The following is a 16,864-nucleotide window of genomic DNA, read 5'->3' as shown; positions in this document are numbered from 1 at the left end:
TATATTACTCCTTAGGAGTGGCACTGTGCTCAAATCAAAAACACAATGGTGACTATTGCTTTTATTTGAAGAAGAGAATTTAAAAATAAACATCTCAATAATGTGGCTTTAAAGAGATGAGGTGCAAATTTGAGCTTATTAAAGGCTGCATACAATAGAAATATTATTAATGTTTCAGAACAGTGGTGCCTTTTACTGACAGCTCAGAATTTTTTTTGGTAGTTTAAGTTCCCAAATTACTAATGAACTTTAAGTGAATATATTAACATAAAATTGGAAGACTGAAAGCTAAAAACGTTGCTTTGAAATTGGTAAAAAGATAGTTATTTCAATACTCACCTGGCTGCCTGCCTCTCATTTATATGTTTCATTTTCCTTTACAAAGAAACTTATTTCTACATCTCTCTTTTAATATCCAGTCAGTAATCTCCTATCTGGAGAGCATGGAGTAGGTTTTCAATTAATAAAATGTTATAACAACATTGTTTAATGTGTTGCAGATGTAACAGTTATTTCATGGGTCATTAATGTGTTTAACGCCTGGAATGGTTTATTAAAACGAGCCCTTGTTATTGTTATGAATGTGTTTATTGTCATCTGTGATACAAAATGTACAACAAATTTCACAAGTTTCTGGGTATTAGCTTATAGAAGTAGCAATTACTCTTACTAGAGAAACAGAGTCTATTTTATTTTTTTCTTAGATTTCTGTGCTGAGTTGCTAAGCTTGGGCTTTAAATCAGCAGTGTTAGTCTGGCTTGTATTGGCCTTTCCCAGCAGAAATGGCAGCTGTTACTGCCACTGCTTTGCAGAATTTGTGGTACCAGGAAAAATTAATCTCAAGCAGCCCTGAATTAAAGGATGCTTGGGCGGCTCTGAGCAGTGACATTTGGCCATGTACAGAACAAGAGGGACGCTCTGGAAATGAGACCTTTAGGACTCAGTTGGCAGCTCTGGTGGCTGCTCCCAGCTGGGCTGGGACACAGCTCAGGGCTGGGTGCTCTGTGGATGAACTTCAGTGTCTTTTCGTACTTATTTTTTGTTTGGTGTGGAATTAAATGCTTTATTCTGCACCTGATGAGGTAGTTGGCATTTTGCAGTTACCTCCCAGAGCTGCAGGGCCCTGGGGGCAGGTGGGGAACAGGCTGAGAGCCCTGGAGGCAGCAGTGGCTCTGGCACAGGGCCGTGCTGTGGCTTTGGCCTGATGGGAAGATGGTGCTGGCCTGCTAAACAATAGTGTGAACACTTTCATATCCTCAGTGACATTGTAATTCTCAGTGTGGATGATATAGAGTCATTTTTCTGAGACATACTCACTTCTCATTGCTCATTGGTACAGACCAATAAATGGGCCCCTCTTAATGAGAGAGGGAAATGTCTTCTGCTGTTCTTAAAAACAGGCCACTCATAGTAACTGCTAGAAAGGACCTGTCCATAGGAAACAAAGTGGCAGCAGTTGCAAAGACACCTGTCTGAATAGCAGGCACTAAACTAAACTAAAAAATAATAGAAATTGAAACAGGTAGGTTATTGCCTATTGAGGTCATGTTCATGCTTCCTGCATGAAAGCACAGTAACAGGCAGACCAGTCCAGGAAAATAGACTATAGCTATTAGATAATAATAGCACCTAAATCAAGATCCATCAGCTCCAGAAAATATTGTGAGGTGCCATATGAATCTGGAGGAAAGGATACAGCTCACTGGGAAAGCTGTCAGGAATTGGAGCAGGAGCTGAGTGTCTGATATTCCTAAGAACTGAGCTCAGAAGGAACTCAGATGTCTGTGGCTGTGGACACTAACTGTGCATTCATCCTAGGGCATGCCTTTAAGCTATTCTGCCTCCTCGCCTGAAATCTAAAATCAGGTGCTGTTTTCATAAGCCAGCTGAGTGAGGCAGATGCTGCAGCTGGTCTGCGTGTGCTGTACCTGGCCAAAGGCTTACTTGGGTCCAGCCATGCCTGCTCTTGGGTAATTTGAAAACTTGGAAATTCCTGCTATTCTCTGCTGTTACCACTCCTGTTTTCCGTTGGACAGCTTACCCAATACTCAGCTTCCACTTCGAGTTTGCAAGTGTTGAAGAAATGTGAAGTCTCTCTGGAGTTTTTAGTTACTGTATGTTGTCAGGTAGCTGGAAGAAAAACGTACCTGGGTCTGGTAATAAAAAACATAATGAGACCTACTTTTCTGATTTACTTCAGAAACCAACAAGTAAATTAACAAACCTCATAGAAAAGAAAAATTTCCCAAAACCTAAAGAAAACTTATCCCTGAACATAGCTACCAACACTTGTAGCCATTTTTAAACATAAAAATGCCATGTAACCCCTGAGTGTGTCCCTCTGCAATTCCTTGCAGAATTCTTGTTACCTTTGATAATGTTTGTTAGTTGTCATGCTCCCTCACACTCTATCCCTACATTCCTTACTGCATAATAAGGACCTTTGAAGTCTGCCTTTGATTTGGGAGCTGAAGCACCTGAGCTGAGGAGGTTGTAACAAAACTGCTCACAGCGTTTATCTGACGTTCTGGGACTTAATTTCAACTATCCAGGATTTGTTTGCAATGTGTCGTTGCTGTTTGCATACAGCAGACCTAAGCTTGTACTGCTAATTTGGAGAGAAGCTCCTCATGCCAAGAGACTCATCAGATCAGAGCCCAGATCTGTGATCTGAGTCACACATGTATTGTGATCATGCTGTTGGGTGCCTTGTCCAAGAGGAGTGTGATTCAATATGCTTTAAAGTATGGTAGAAGCCTGGGAGGAATAGAGAAGGGAGTCTGTTTAAAATGCCTCTACAAAATAGTGTAAAAATTAAATTATATAGAAGTTGTGAATTAGGTGGTGCTAAAACAGCAGCAGCAGCCACTGGGTGGGTGGAGGGCTGTGACCAGCCTGTCCTTGTCTGCAAGAGCAGAAGGACTTGATAGCAAATGAGGCAACCAAGAAGTGTGACCTCTCTGGCCTGCACTGGGGATCCTGTGAGGAATCTGCAGGCTCACAGGAAAGTAACTGGGTAAGAACAAAGTTCCCAAAGAGAAAACACTCCAGGATAGGGTGGTGGGGCCTCTCCAGTAAGAATTTAAATTTGAATAAAGAATTGTAGGCATTTTAGAGACAAGTCTTTGTCCCTTAGTTTGGTGGTTGTGTGATTTTGACCTTGCTGTGAGCTTTGTGTATTTTTTCTCCAGGTGACACAGTGTGTTGTTAGAGATGCACAGCTGAGCCTGCTGTGAATGACTGGTTCTAGCAGAGGCCACAGCCCCACACTGCAGAGGTAGTGAGTGCTGGCACCTGGAGCTGTGTGGGGCTGGCCCTGGCACCTCCCTGTCTGGAATCACATCTCTGGGTGGTGCTGCACTGCCTGGGGTCACTGTGCTCCTGCTGCCTAACCCCTGGGTGTGCTTCCAAAGAAGAGACCTTCACTTGTGGCTTGCAGGTCTCACACTGCACCTCCCACCCCTGTGAGTGGTGCATTGATGACATTTGCAGTATGTGCCTTAAACAAGCGCTCAGCGGTGAAAATCGTTGCGGGAAACATCCTGGGTGCCTATGTACAAACCAAAAAGGGGCAAAATTTTGGGCCTGGGGTAGGCAGGAACAAAACTGATACTTCATACTGCCAAGTGCCATTATATATGCAGTAGATTATGCAGTATGTTATGTAATAAGTCTATGCAAGTGGTGCCACCAATGAGTGACTTGATTTTGAGAACACGTGTCTTGTATGACCCCCATAGTAGCCCCCAAACCCCCAAAATAAGTTACTCAGTTTTAAGAAACAAATCAGTGGGCCCTCATGTTTGTTGGGTTTGGGGTTTGTTTTTGTTTTTGTTTTTTTATTTTCATGTCTCTTCTGTGGTTTATGTGTGAACAGAGGAGAGTGGAGGGACTGGATGGGCACACAGACCAAAAACTGACATGTTCTTCATGTTCTTCAGGCAACAGAACATGTGTGAACTTCTTGTCACCAATCCATCTCTTAGATGCAGATGAAGACACAATTTTTTTTTTACTAATTGACATGTATTGTTTCATGTACGCTTTTTTTGGGAATCAAATTAGGTAATTTTTCTACAGAGACATGGAGTGGAACATGGAAGTTTTTTCACTGCCAGAGAAAAGAAGCTGCTGCGTGTAGGATCTCCTGATAACTGCAGTTTGACAGCTCTATTAGTGGTGATGGTGTGTGTGGAGGGGAGAGGAAGGACACTTCTTCAGTGGTGGCAGCACCAAGTGCAACTGTTTTGTATTCTATTAAGTAAGGATTTAATCTCTGACAGAGAAAAGCATCCTGTTAGTTTGATTTGTTTTGATTGGCAGTGAAGTCCAATCCTGTAAAAATTTAGATTAATGGATTCTTTTATCTATGCTTTACTTGTGGAGAAAAAGAATATTGAGGATTTCTTTTAGAGATATGCTGACTTGACTAAAAGTAAAGGGAGTAATTTACAGTCAGGGACAACTGAGGATTTCACTCTTTACATTGAAGTGCATTTGCTTCAACTTAAATACATCCTTTAAAATATTGCATCAGCTTATGTTACATTGACAGTGATGAATTCCTCAGGCAATAGAATATATAATAGTTTAAGTAAACTTCTGAAACCAGGGCACAGTGAACATAACCATAAATTCTGGATTTTGCTTGGTTATTTCTTAGTTATTTGGTTGGCAGATTTCTCAATTCCCTTAATATCTCATGCAGTGCGGGGTGAGATCCCAGCCCTACATGCTCCTGTAGGCACTTCCATGGGGCACTTCCATCAGTCCTCACATGACCAGTCTCACTGGAGGTATTGCATATTTAAATGATGGAAGGCTGTGGACATTGATTTTAATCAAGACTTCAGTATTGCTCAAAAATATTCTAAAAAGCAATTTCCTAGTTATATTTTTAAATGTCTTGTTGAATGTTCCCAGAGATTAAATTTATATCAGGGTAGGAATTCAGGATAGAATTACTGTATGGAAATGATTCTTAAAATGCAGGGTAAGTAAGTGGAAATTAGGACATCTCTAAATGTAATGGCTGGATGCATTTCTCTGTCAAAATAAATACTAACTCTATTGCAAGCTATACTAAGTACTGGATGCTTAATGAGTTGCTAATAGAAGAGCAAACTATCTTTTATTAATATAATTTTTCACTTAGGTATTCCATGCTACTTCAAGGAACACCTTTGATAAAAATGAATAAATTAAAGCATGGGAGTTTACACATTCCTTTATTTTTCTTTTTTTTTTTTTTTCTGTCTCCTTACTCCATTATTTGCTCTCCAGTATCTGTTGATGCATTGATATTTTATATAGTTTTGAGAACTTGTTATTTTACAAATCAAAGTAAAATAAGCTATATATTTGTCATAGGCTATGAGATGTGTCCTTTAGCAACAGGACTAAATATCACTTTTATGGCATGACTGTCTAAAGTGATTAGAATTGCTGAGAGTAGGACAATTTGATGGACAGATATCTTTATGGTTCCTTTGATGAGGCCTTCTATGAACCAAGTGCTGAAAGTCTTTGTAATGTGTGCAACAGAGTGGTGACAGCTGTGTAAGAGATTGTGCCTACACAGTCACCATAAAGTTGTTTTGAGAAGGGGAAAACATTTTGGACTATATTTTGCTTTTTTAAAATCCAGGTATATAATTAGAATCATAGAAGGGTAACACTTACTTGGGTTGGAAGCAACCTTAAAGATCATCTCATTCCAACCTCCCTGCCATGGGCAGGAAACTTTCCACCAGACCAAGTGCTCAGGGCCTCATCCTGCCTGGCCTTGAGCATCTCTGTCTTCATCACCCTCACATTAAAGAATTGCTCCCTAAGACCTTATCCAAACCCCCCTTGCTCTCTGTTTAGAGGCTTTCCCCTCGCCCTGTCACTGGAGAGCCCAGAGAGGTGGCCAATGTTCCCCTCAATAAATGTCTCTGCACCTGAGGGCTTTGTAGCACTCATGTAGCATGACAACAGATTCATCTGAGTCAAAGCCATTGCAGCCTGCAGAAGAGTTAGACAAATTATTTCTCTTTTGGTTTTGGTTCCACACATCATGTCCTTGTTCGATTGTCATGCTGAGTAAACCAGTGGCTGAGCTTTGCCTGACTTGTTTTAAGATCACCAGGTTTTGCCTAACTTCAATCTAAGGGTATAAAACAGATCAGGTTCAATCAAAACTTGATACTGTCTGCTTGAGAAGTTAATGAATTTTTCTTAGAAATAATCTCTTGTTCTTGCTTCATGTTACAAAAATCTTGAATGCTTTTAATACTTGTGTATCACATTTACTTCTGTTAAAGTTTATTTAAAAGAGCTTGTGATAGTCTCCTAATATTCTCAATGGGTTATTTTTGGATATGTGAGCTTTTCAGTTTTCATATTATAATTTAATTAGGATGTAATGGGTGCTTCAGTGCACTTGTATTTATTTCCATGTGTGCTTCTGATATAGGATGATTTTCATTGTTAAACATTTCTTTGATAAACATCTCAAGCATAATGAAATGCTGCTGATCCTTTCAGTTTGGTGTTGGCCTTTGGTAGTATCAGGGAAAAAATAAGAGTAAAGATCATTGGTGGAAATTTTGTTTTCTTGATTTTAGCTCCCTTCTCAGAAGACTTTTGTTTGCTCAGGAGCTATAGGAAAATGCCATGGACTTTAATATTGCTATGAACTAGCCTCCCTGCCTTCTTTCCAAACCACTGTACACACATTAAAAATGGCTTATACTTCTTTATCTGAAAGCTCTTGTATAGGTACCATAGGTTGTTCAGGGCCACAGCACTGTACCACAAAGAAAAACATGAAAACCCTGTTACTTTCTTTTTTTTACATTTTGATCAGTCATATAAGTTAAACTCGAAAAGCAGAAAATACATTGTTTTTTTGTTTTTGTATGAATATATAATATAAACAATAAGGGATTGGATATTATATGAAACATTTTCTTTCATATATGTCTTATCAGTTTAGTTCTAAATAGCCAGTTACAAACTATTGTTGTTGCCATTCCTAAGGAGATTTTACTGAAGCTCTTAAGACTGAAAAAAAAAAAAAAAAAAAAAAAAAAGGCTAAGAAATCAGGAGAAGATGCAGAAAAGAAAAACAGAAATTAAGTAAATGGATGCAGAAAACCCACACAAGCATCAGATAGTATCAGAAAAAGGGACAGTTAAGAATTCATGGGCTTGTGTATAAAATTAGATTCTGGGTCAGTGCAAGTCAAGAGAATTTAGTCTCAATAAAATCATAGATGCAACCAAAATGACAAGACTTGGAGTAAATGGTTTGTAACCCTTGTCATCACATTTTGTTGCCTCAGTGTAAAGGCCAGAAAGGCCTGTATTGTGCAGCAATAAAGGGAGAACAAAAGCAAGGCTTTTAGGGGTAGAACACCTCCAAGAAAGTACTGTGTGCACAATAACGAAGAAAGTTATTTTTGTGAGAGAAGGTTATTCTGATCATCTTCAGCTTTGCTGAAGAAAACCAGCAGAGTTTTTCTTCATGCAATAAAGTAACGTCTGTAAGCTAAAATGATTGGAGTAATGGGCAGAGTGATATCGTTTCACAAAAGACTTTGAATGACTTCCAGATGCCACTGCCAATACAAGTCACAATCAAAATGACCCTGTAGTTAACAGCAGTAGATTTTCACAGAAAAGTGCCCTGAAGCAAATGGATATTTCAGCCAATAAGTCTGATGTTTTGATCTTTCTTTATCAAGTGCTCCACTTTTGGCACACACATTCATCTCTAAGGAACTACAGTCCTTTACTGGAAATATTAAAAGCATTTAAGAAGTAGGAAAAGCAGTGTGGTACGGTGTGGATGCTGAGCCAAGCTGGCAGTGGCTGGGGAAGCGTGGGGAAAATGAGGATGAGCCCTGGGGCGCAGGATCTGGATCGTGAGCTTGTGAGGTTAACTTGATCTCTACTGGACCCAGCTGCACGTGCATTTTTGTGCTAAACTACGATTTAATTTTACTGTATAGGTTTCAGCAGAAAGAGACACAACTGTCAAATTCAGAATTAATATGATTTTCTGCTGTAGGGGAGCAGTGAGCTGCAGTATTTGTGTATAAAGATCCATGAGGCAGACTGTGCATCTTCTCTAACACATGTTGCTTCTTTGTATGGCCACCCTTGTCCCAGCCAAGGAAAGGCTTCCAGGAGCACAGAACCACTGCATCTGTTGAAGGCAAAGTTATAAAAAGTGAAGGAAAGACATTTGGGCTAAACTTTTGTCTCCATGCTGACACAGATTTTTGAAAACTGGTTTGTACTTATCCATACTTAATAAGAGAGTACCAGGAAGGTCAAACTCTGCTGTGGAAGTCCAGTGGGCTCTCACAATTGCTGTTTTGTTCTGTGTCATTTCATTAAGGATCATTGCACCTGCTACTAATTGCAATGTGGCTTATTAATAATGAAAGAGTTTTCAAAATCTAATTTATTTCTCATGTTTCTGGCTGTTCAAACAATGACTGTAGATTAATCAGGTTGCTGAATCAATTTGTGAGCTATTTATTCTCTTATTAACTTCTTAAAAAATCTTCTTTTCTGTTTACATGTTCCTTCATTGTGTATTGATCTGTGTGTGGTCAAAAAAAAAAGTTTTCATAGGCAGATTGCAGCTGACTTTACCTTCAGGGTCTTGCTTCTTTTTATTTACAAATGTGGTAAATGTTGTGCAGATGTAGGAGACACAGTTTGTGCCCTCAAGAAACAGTAGAAACCAAACCATGCAAGCGCTTGTGTTTCTGAGACATGGAGTACAATGAAAATAAAGTCAGTGATTTGTACATCGATTGCTACTTCCACATGTTTGATTGTTGGATTAAAGATAAAAATGTGCAGTTTTATGTGGTACTTGCCAAGAGGGATCTTTAGGAGTGTTTAGGATTACTGGACTGGTTCTCCAGCGTGCTGCAGTGAATGCACTCCAGACAGGCAGGGCAGTGTTCTGTGTTTAAAACACCTTTAAAATCCCACCCAGAGAGGACTGGTTCATACCTACTGCTGTTACTTGTGATGGCCAAGAATAATTGAAACTCAGTAAAGGAAGATGCTTTTCTCTATATATACGTATCCCCTCATCCCACCTCAATTTTGTTTACTTTCTGACTACAGTTTGTGTCTCCTCATTTGCAATGTTTTCCTGAATCCTCAGTCATCCTGGTTCCCTATTGTTTATGTGGGTATCTCTCACTACATCAAGAGAAGAAATGTTTAAAAATAAAGAAATGGGATTCTTAGTCAAAGAACAAAAAAAGCAGCCCCAGTCAGGGGAAAAGTGAAGTTTGGGGCAATTATAGTAACTGTTGCTGCACTTAATTTCTTAAAAATATATTTAATTCATTAAAAAGGAAGCAAGAAAACTGCATGTTGACAGTGTTGCTTCTGTAAGCCTGTGAAATAACTTCACCTGCTACTGCTGTTTGGTAACTGCTGATATCTAACCAACATTTCTGTCTGTTTTAGGATCAGAGTCACACCCAAGTTTCCCAGTACCGCCAGGATCACTCTCTGATTATGAGATCTATTGTCCACATGACTGATGCTGCTCATTCGGGAATTATGCCTCCGTCTCAGCTCACCACCATTAACCAGTCTCAGCTGAGCGCGCAGCTGGGGCTGAATTTAGGAGGCACTAATTTGCCACACACTTCTCCCTCCCCTCCTGCAAGTAAATCAGCCACTCCTTCCCCATCTAGCTCCATCAATGAAGAAGATGCAGATGAATCAAACAGAGTAAGTTATTCCATGTGCTGCAGCGAGCAGCCTCACACATCCACACGCTGCGTTTTCACGGATGTGGCAGTATCAGCTCAGCTGCAGTGTGGTCATTTAAAATGCAAATGTCACAGTAAAGTGGAATATGATTAATTTGCTGATTACCTTCTTTACTTAAGAAGTTTCCATACTGCCCTCATAATAATGAACCTAAGAATAGACATATATATATTTCTTTTGGTCTAATTTGACTCAGGTTTTCAGATCTATTGAATCTCTTCAGGCATCGTTCTTGGACAGTTTTGTCATTTTGGTATTCTCTGGAGTCATGTAAAATTTAGATGTGTTTAGAGAGAAGTAAAATAAGCTTTCATATAACTGAAAGTTTAGTTTATTTATATCATCCTTTAAATAAATATCTTGTAAAAGCAAAAAATATTGACCAAATGAAGAACAAATGTTGTTATAGCAGTATATGTAAAAGCGTAATTTAAGGCTGTTCCACTAAAGATTTTCTCATTAAGTTGACGGAAATTACACATGTGGAAAGCTCATTGTACAGGATCCTCAAAATATCAGAGTAAATTACTATCATAGAGATATATATCATATTACATATCATATTAAAACCACTTGATCCCCTTGTTGCAATAATCTGTGCATAGTTCAACAAAAGAGGGTCCAGGGCATGAGGCACACACAGGGGGCAGAGCTGCTGGGATCCCCATCCCAGAGGGAAGAGGGGGGCTGTTGGTGCCTGGCCAGAGCTCCCAGTGCTCCCCCACGGGCACCTGCCCTGCGCTGGGGGCCTGGGGGGCACCGCCAGTGCTCCTGCAAGTGGGCACGTGCTGCTGAGGTGCTGCTGCTGCTTTTTGCCTGGGTGGCATTTTTAACCCCTGGCCCATGTCTAAGTTGCCAGTCTAAGCCTGGGAATTGGGAAATGCCTCCAAGGTTTTGCCTTTTGAGTCTCACATGCTAAGATTGTACCTTAATAGAATAATATCGCTGGCCTCTTCAAAATATGCTATGAACTAAATCTTAATATTTTTTAATACAAATTAGCATTAGGGTGTCCTTTTTCAGGTCAAGTTTGTAAGATGTGACTCTCAGAGCCATGCTTAAAATGAGTAGTAGCTACTCATGCATTTAGTTCCAGTAGATCCAATGAGATTATGCTGAGACTAAGTAGAGAGAAGGGCCTGCACAACAGAACTCTCCCAAGTGTTGCCTACATAATGGCTTTATCCATATTACGATTGACTGTAAATATTTTTTTGCAATTTATCTAACTTATTTCATGCATTTATTTACTGTTCCTTAGGCTACTGGAGAGAAAAGAGCTGCCCCAGATTCTGGCAAGAAGCCCAAGACCCCAAAGAAGAAGAAAAAGAAAGACCCCAATGAGCCACAAAAGCCAGTGTCAGCATATGCCCTTTTCTTCAGGGACACACAAGCTGCAATTAAAGGACAGAACCCGAATGCTACATTTGGAGATGTTTCAAAAATAGTGGCATCTATGTGGGACAGTTTAGGAGAAGAACAAAAACAGGTAAATTGATGCAGGGTTGTCTCACAAGAGTATATTAATCCTTGTAAAAAAATCCTCCTACTTCTGCTCTGAGTGGACCATGCTGATGTAGAACTCTACCTCTGTAGAGCTAAACTGAGTTTTGAACTTGCTGAAGACCTGGCATATAAAAATTATTTTTTGGTAAGATCCAAGAGGTAGTGTTAAATTACTGTATTTGTCTTTAAATTTTAAAGGGCAGTTTGTTAAAGAGCTCAGGTTATAGTGTCCTAGAGTCCTCTTAAAACCATCTTTTGATGATTCCTATTTCAAAGCCCTTGTTTCCTATTAATAAGTTAGAAAAGAGGAAGGTACAGCATATTTACCATTTCCTTTGATCTGCCTTATGAATTTGTTACAAAGCGTGTTGATTTCTAACCTTTGAAGCCAATCCTCTGAGCCTCATTACAATGTTGTGTGGGAAATGCTATCTCCAACTTCCACTGGGTACAGAGTGATGAGTTTTGTACTTCCTTGAGGGTTATTCTTCTTCTATACACATAGAACTGCTGCACATGGACTGAAGGGTGTTAAAAAATACCCTTTGTTTGTTCCCAGTAACAGTTAATAAAAGCTTGTATGGGAAAATAGATTCCCACCTTTTGGCAAGAGATGAATGGTACTTGTTACTGAAATACATTTAGGAGGTTTTAGTCTGATGATAATGAACATGATCTAAAGGTGAACTTTAAATTTACTCATGATTAAAAATACAGATTTAGTAATTTTTTTCCTAAATGTTCTTTTTGAACTCAATGGGATTCTCTCAGGCTGGCTTTTGGGGCAAGTCCAAGCTCTTTGATCCACCTTTTTTTAAAGGTGTACAGATTTTTTTATATGTAGTTCAAATATTTGTTTTGAAAGAAAATGCACAGGCATATTTTGCTACTCTAGACTACTGCTGATATATTTTGGCATTTGTAATACCCACTTTTCCAACATCCCTGCTACTTGGAATCAATAAAACACTGTTTTCTGGGGAAGAAAAGAGCGCATAGGTAGTCTTGTCAATCAGACTGATGTAAAATAGCAGCCTTTTGTTATTCCTGATAATCAACATAAACAGTACTGCAAGTCCAGCAAGTAGGCCTGAAAGCCTGTAACCACCTGCAAGAATATTTGGAACTTTCAAGGAAGAAAAAGCACATCTAACAGTGCAGTGTTTTCAGGGGTTTTGTTCTATGATTTCTGTTTCTGTGCAAGTGATTTTGAGAGTATTTTGGCAAAAACATCCTTATAGTTTAATTTGGTGAAATTGTGGTCTCTTTTAATAGGTATATAAAAGAAAAACTGAAGCTGCCAAAAAAGAATACCTAAAGGCACTTGCTGCCTACAGAGCAAGCCTTGTTTCTAAGGTAAGCCTAATATTGCCTTCGATGTAATGCAAGTGAGCTTTTACCAAAGATATTGAAATATTTAGGACAAGGGGGGGATGTTATGCACAATAGAAGTAGAATCCTAGGATTTCTGTAAAACAGCTCTACAAGATGTTGTGCTGCTGCTTGAACCCTGCTTAGTCTCTGCAAAAATAATTTCATCTCTCTACTGGCATACTAATGATTACCAGAAAACATCATTGTAATTGTACATCTTCCTTGAACTGTAGAGGCAAAGTAATGCACTTCACCACAAAAATAAAATTCAGTCATGAAAAATATACTGACCTTTTGACATTAATATTTGCAAGCTGTTTGCAGAGGTTTGTTTTTCCTCAAGTGCTGCTTCTCTAAGGACAGGCTTGCTTTGCGTGGAGTTGGAGAGCAGTTGTCGTGTGACAAAGCTTAAGTATTCTTGCAGGTGAGGTGAAAGAAATGCGTGGTGGCTCTGAATTTGGAGAGTAGTAAAAAACAAACTAGCTGGCAGTGAGCCACAAGGAGTCTTTTAATGGATCCTGAGTTAAAATAAAACCTGTGAAGAAAACAAAGCTCTGCTGTCTTAGTTGAGAATTTACCTTTCTAGACAGCAGCACTATGCAGGTTGTAGTTCTGTTGCATCTGAATATCATAAATGGAAATGTGCTTATAGACATCTAAAATATGGGTAAAACATTACCAAGGTGGTTATTTATCTAATATTTTATATAGATCAATTACAAAAATATATTTAATCACAAGAAAGTGAGAGAGGGTGATGATGTCCTAACTCCTGAGAATATTTATTTGAATGTACAACTGCAGAACATTAGTAAATCATATGGAAAGTTGCTGTGTATCTTAATTAATTATTAAAAATACAACATCAGAAATTATACACTTATGTTTTTGAAAGCTGGGAGATTTCTTCTCGTGTTAAGAAGCTGTGTTTTTCTGCTGCCTCTGGGACTTAGATAATATTCTGAAAGCCTTTAGTATCACAATGCTAAATGCAAGATCAGCAGGATTTCTAAATACCTTTGAGGGATATTATTTTGTGAATCTTAAGTTCCATTTTCAAAACCATCAGGAATCATATTTTTTTCTCCAAATCCATAGGACCAGGACTGCCAAGTAACTTCTGGGTAGATTGCAGGTGGAAATGACACTCAAAGTCATTGTATCTCATCTCTAAATTAAGACATCCTGGCTGTAGCTTTTTCACAAGAAAATGAGGTGGTTGCTCAGGGTAGGGATGGGATAGAAACTTGTGCAGCACAATTTATTACATTCTCAGGTAAAGGTCTAAAGAGCGTCAGTTAATTGCTCTTTGGTTGATAACTGATGGGATGGGGAGTGTGTGTGCTGCTGACTCCCAAAAAGCAGGGTTTTTTTAAAAACATGCTAATGTGTTGGGCCTGTTCTAGCTTTTTCAGTGACAAAATGTATGTGACATCTGTGACTTTCTGGTGTTGATCAAGGGCACAAGTTAGATTTTGTCCAAGTAAGACCTGGAGGCACCATATAGGGAGGCAGATAAACAGGTGATGCAATGTATTGCTGATCAGAGATTGTTTTCAGACTGCAGATTGATCTTCTCTGATAGAAAACAAAAGATGGCAAAGGTCTCTGAGTAGCTGTTACTTTTATTACCGTGTAAACAGTAACAATGTTTTTTCTGTTGAAAAGACAATTAATTTCTCTTCCAAACGCAGGCTGCTGCAGAATCTGCTGAGGCCCAGACAATTCGTTCTGTTCAGCAAACACTGGCATCCACAAATTTGTCTTCCTCCCTCATTCTGAATAGTTCTCTTTCTCAACACGCGACGGTATCGGCATCTCCCCCGGCTCTTCAACAGCCCCTTTCCAGAGCAATTGCTCCAAAACCCTTGACCATGAGACTGCCAATGAATCAGATTGTAGCTTCTGTTACCATTGCCCCAAACATGCCGACAAACATTGCAGCCCCGCTGATAAGCTCCATGGGCACAAACATGGTGGCAGCGCCGTCTTCGTCCCAAGTCAGCCCCTCCATGCAAAGCCAGCAGCACCAGATGCAGCAGCTCCAGCAGCAACAGATGCAGCAGATGCAACAGCAGCAACTGCATCAGCATCAAATGCATCAGCAAATACAACAGCAAATGCAGCAGCAGCATTTTCAGCACCACATGCAGCAACATTTGCAGCAGCAGCAGCAGCATCTCCAGCAGCAGATTAACCAACAGCAGATGCAACAGCAACTGCAGCACATACAGCTTCAGCAAATGCAGCAGCAGCAAATGCAGCATATGCAACACCAGTCCCAGCCTTCTCCTCAGCAGCATTCCCCAGGAGCCCCGCAGATCACTTCTCCCATCCCTGCCATTGGGAGCCCTCAGCCAGCACCTCAGCAGCACCAGTCACAAATACAATCTCAGACACAGACTCAAGTATTGTCGCAGGTCAGTATTTTCTGAAGATAAATGATCTTGCAACATGGCTTTGTGTTGATGGAGGGGGTAGGGGTAAACCATATTTGGCAGAAAACTGTAAATTGTTGATGGTAGTTATGCAGGGATGCATAACAGATCAAATGATCCTCTAAAGTGTCTATTAGATAGGCAATAAAGAACTACAATGTAGCTGTGTATCATCTTTTAGCTGACTATAAATCATTTTGTTTAAAAGAAAAAATGCTGTTCTCTTTTTCATGTGATGCCTTTTTAATTTATTTAAGCTTTACCTACAGTATGTGAATCAACTGGCCTAATAAATACCTGGACCTTATGACTGCAAAATGGCCTTTCAGAGTTATATGCTATAGCCCTTCTTTCTCTAAAAGTGAGTAATGCACTTCAAGGCAGTATGAACTCATGAAGCCCTTAAAGCACAGTTGTAACTACCTGTAAAATTATGATTGGATTTCATACAATCATACTTGTATGACATGAGTTAGTTGATGGCATTTTTTGTCATGAAAAAATAGAGTAAATCACAGATTTTTGCCAAAGCTCTTATTTTTTTCTTTTACTCTCCTAAATGTCTTCAGAAAAACAATAGCAAGTAACTGGACGTAAATGTTTGACCCAACTTTTCACTTCATTTCTCCAAATAAACCTGCCTAGTTTGCAAGAAAATATATATTGACATTTACCCTCTTACTTTAATTCCAATTACAGAACAAATGTGAATATTATATTCTGTGTCGCAGTGATGAGTTTCAGATTTAATACACTGTATTTTTAAAAGGGAAATGCACTTAAATAAAACTGTTATTACAGAAAGCTAAGATGAGAAATGCAAGTTATTAATACGCTGTAAAACCAGTAGAATATTTAAATGAAACTCCACAACTGAATAATCAATGTAAATATTTTCTTTAAAAGTTGTAAGTTTTCATATCATGTGTTGTAAAGTTTTCATAAATGAGGCTTTAATGTAAACACTGGTAACATGAATTATTAATTGCTACATTGCTTATTGTGTTTTTATGCTGTTTTATACTTTTTTATGAGTTATGATAGCAGCAATTAAGTTGTTTGTATTTTGCTTATCTAAAATAAATGCTTTTATCTTGCTATAGAATAAACACATTTCAGTAAAACTGACGAGCTGTAAGTCTTTGATAGAGAAACCAAAAAAGGTTTCATTCTGCAAATGCTTTCTTGGACTTTTTAAAACTCCTTTGGATTTTTATCAGACATTCTGGGTGAACAGGTACCAGTGGGAACAGAGCAAGCACTTGGCTCATGTACCCTCCAAGATGCTCTGCTGAAGAGCTGTGGGCAGCTTCTCTGAGGTGTCTGTGGCTTGAGAGGGAGAAAGCAAGTGCTGGAGTCACAGCCCTGGTGCCCTGTGCTGCTGATCTGCAGGAGCAGGGAAGTGAACCTGTCTCTCAGCTGTAATCTTCAGAAATGGAAATCAGCACCAATTGTTTCTTTGTATCCAAGAATTCCAGATGTAAACGCAGCTACTGCTGTGGGCTTCCCCCTGTAAGCCTCCGGCTCTTCCCTTGGGCCAGTCCTGAGCTGGCTGACTTTTATTTTCTTGTTAAGGTAGAATGTGATGGAGTGGGGAGGATGGAGGGGGCAGGTCTTTCATATGAAGGCTTTGGAAACATTAACATCCAGTGTGTTGTCAGGTTATTAGTGCTGTTCATATATTTTTGCTCTGAACAGAAAGGAGAGAGCCTCTGTTTTCTTGTTTCCCTTCTCCTGCAGTATCTGTG

At 39.3% G+C, this 16,864-nt stretch overlaps 1 protein-coding gene across 3 annotated transcripts in view; it reads left to right on the top strand.

Moving 5' to 3' along the window:
- Positions 1-16,244, top strand: part of TOX3 (TOX high mobility group box family member 3) — a 74,257-nt gene extending 58,013 nt beyond the window's left edge. For all 3 annotated transcript variants that reach the window (XM_072934435.1, XM_032750542.3, XM_032750541.3), the window contains 4 exons: positions 9,487-9,756; positions 11,060-11,287; positions 12,580-12,660; positions 14,373-16,244. In XM_072934435.1, coding sequence (XP_072790536.1) covers positions 9,487-9,756; positions 11,060-11,287; positions 12,580-12,660; positions 14,373-15,113 — 1,320 coding nt within the window. In that variant the 3' untranslated portion in view covers positions 15,114-16,244. The remainder of the gene's footprint in view (positions 1-9,486; positions 9,757-11,059; positions 11,288-12,579; positions 12,661-14,372) is intronic.
- The last annotated feature ends 620 nt before the right edge of the window (positions 16,245-16,864 follow it).

Source organism: Taeniopygia guttata, chromosome 11 (assembly GCF_048771995.1).
Source record: "Taeniopygia guttata chromosome 11, bTaeGut7.mat, whole genome shotgun sequence".
NCBI lineage: Eukaryota > Metazoa > Chordata > Aves > Passeriformes > Estrildidae > Taeniopygia > Taeniopygia guttata.
The sequence above is the reverse complement of the archived record's forward strand: the minus strand, read 5'-3'. Positions and strand labels throughout refer to the sequence as shown.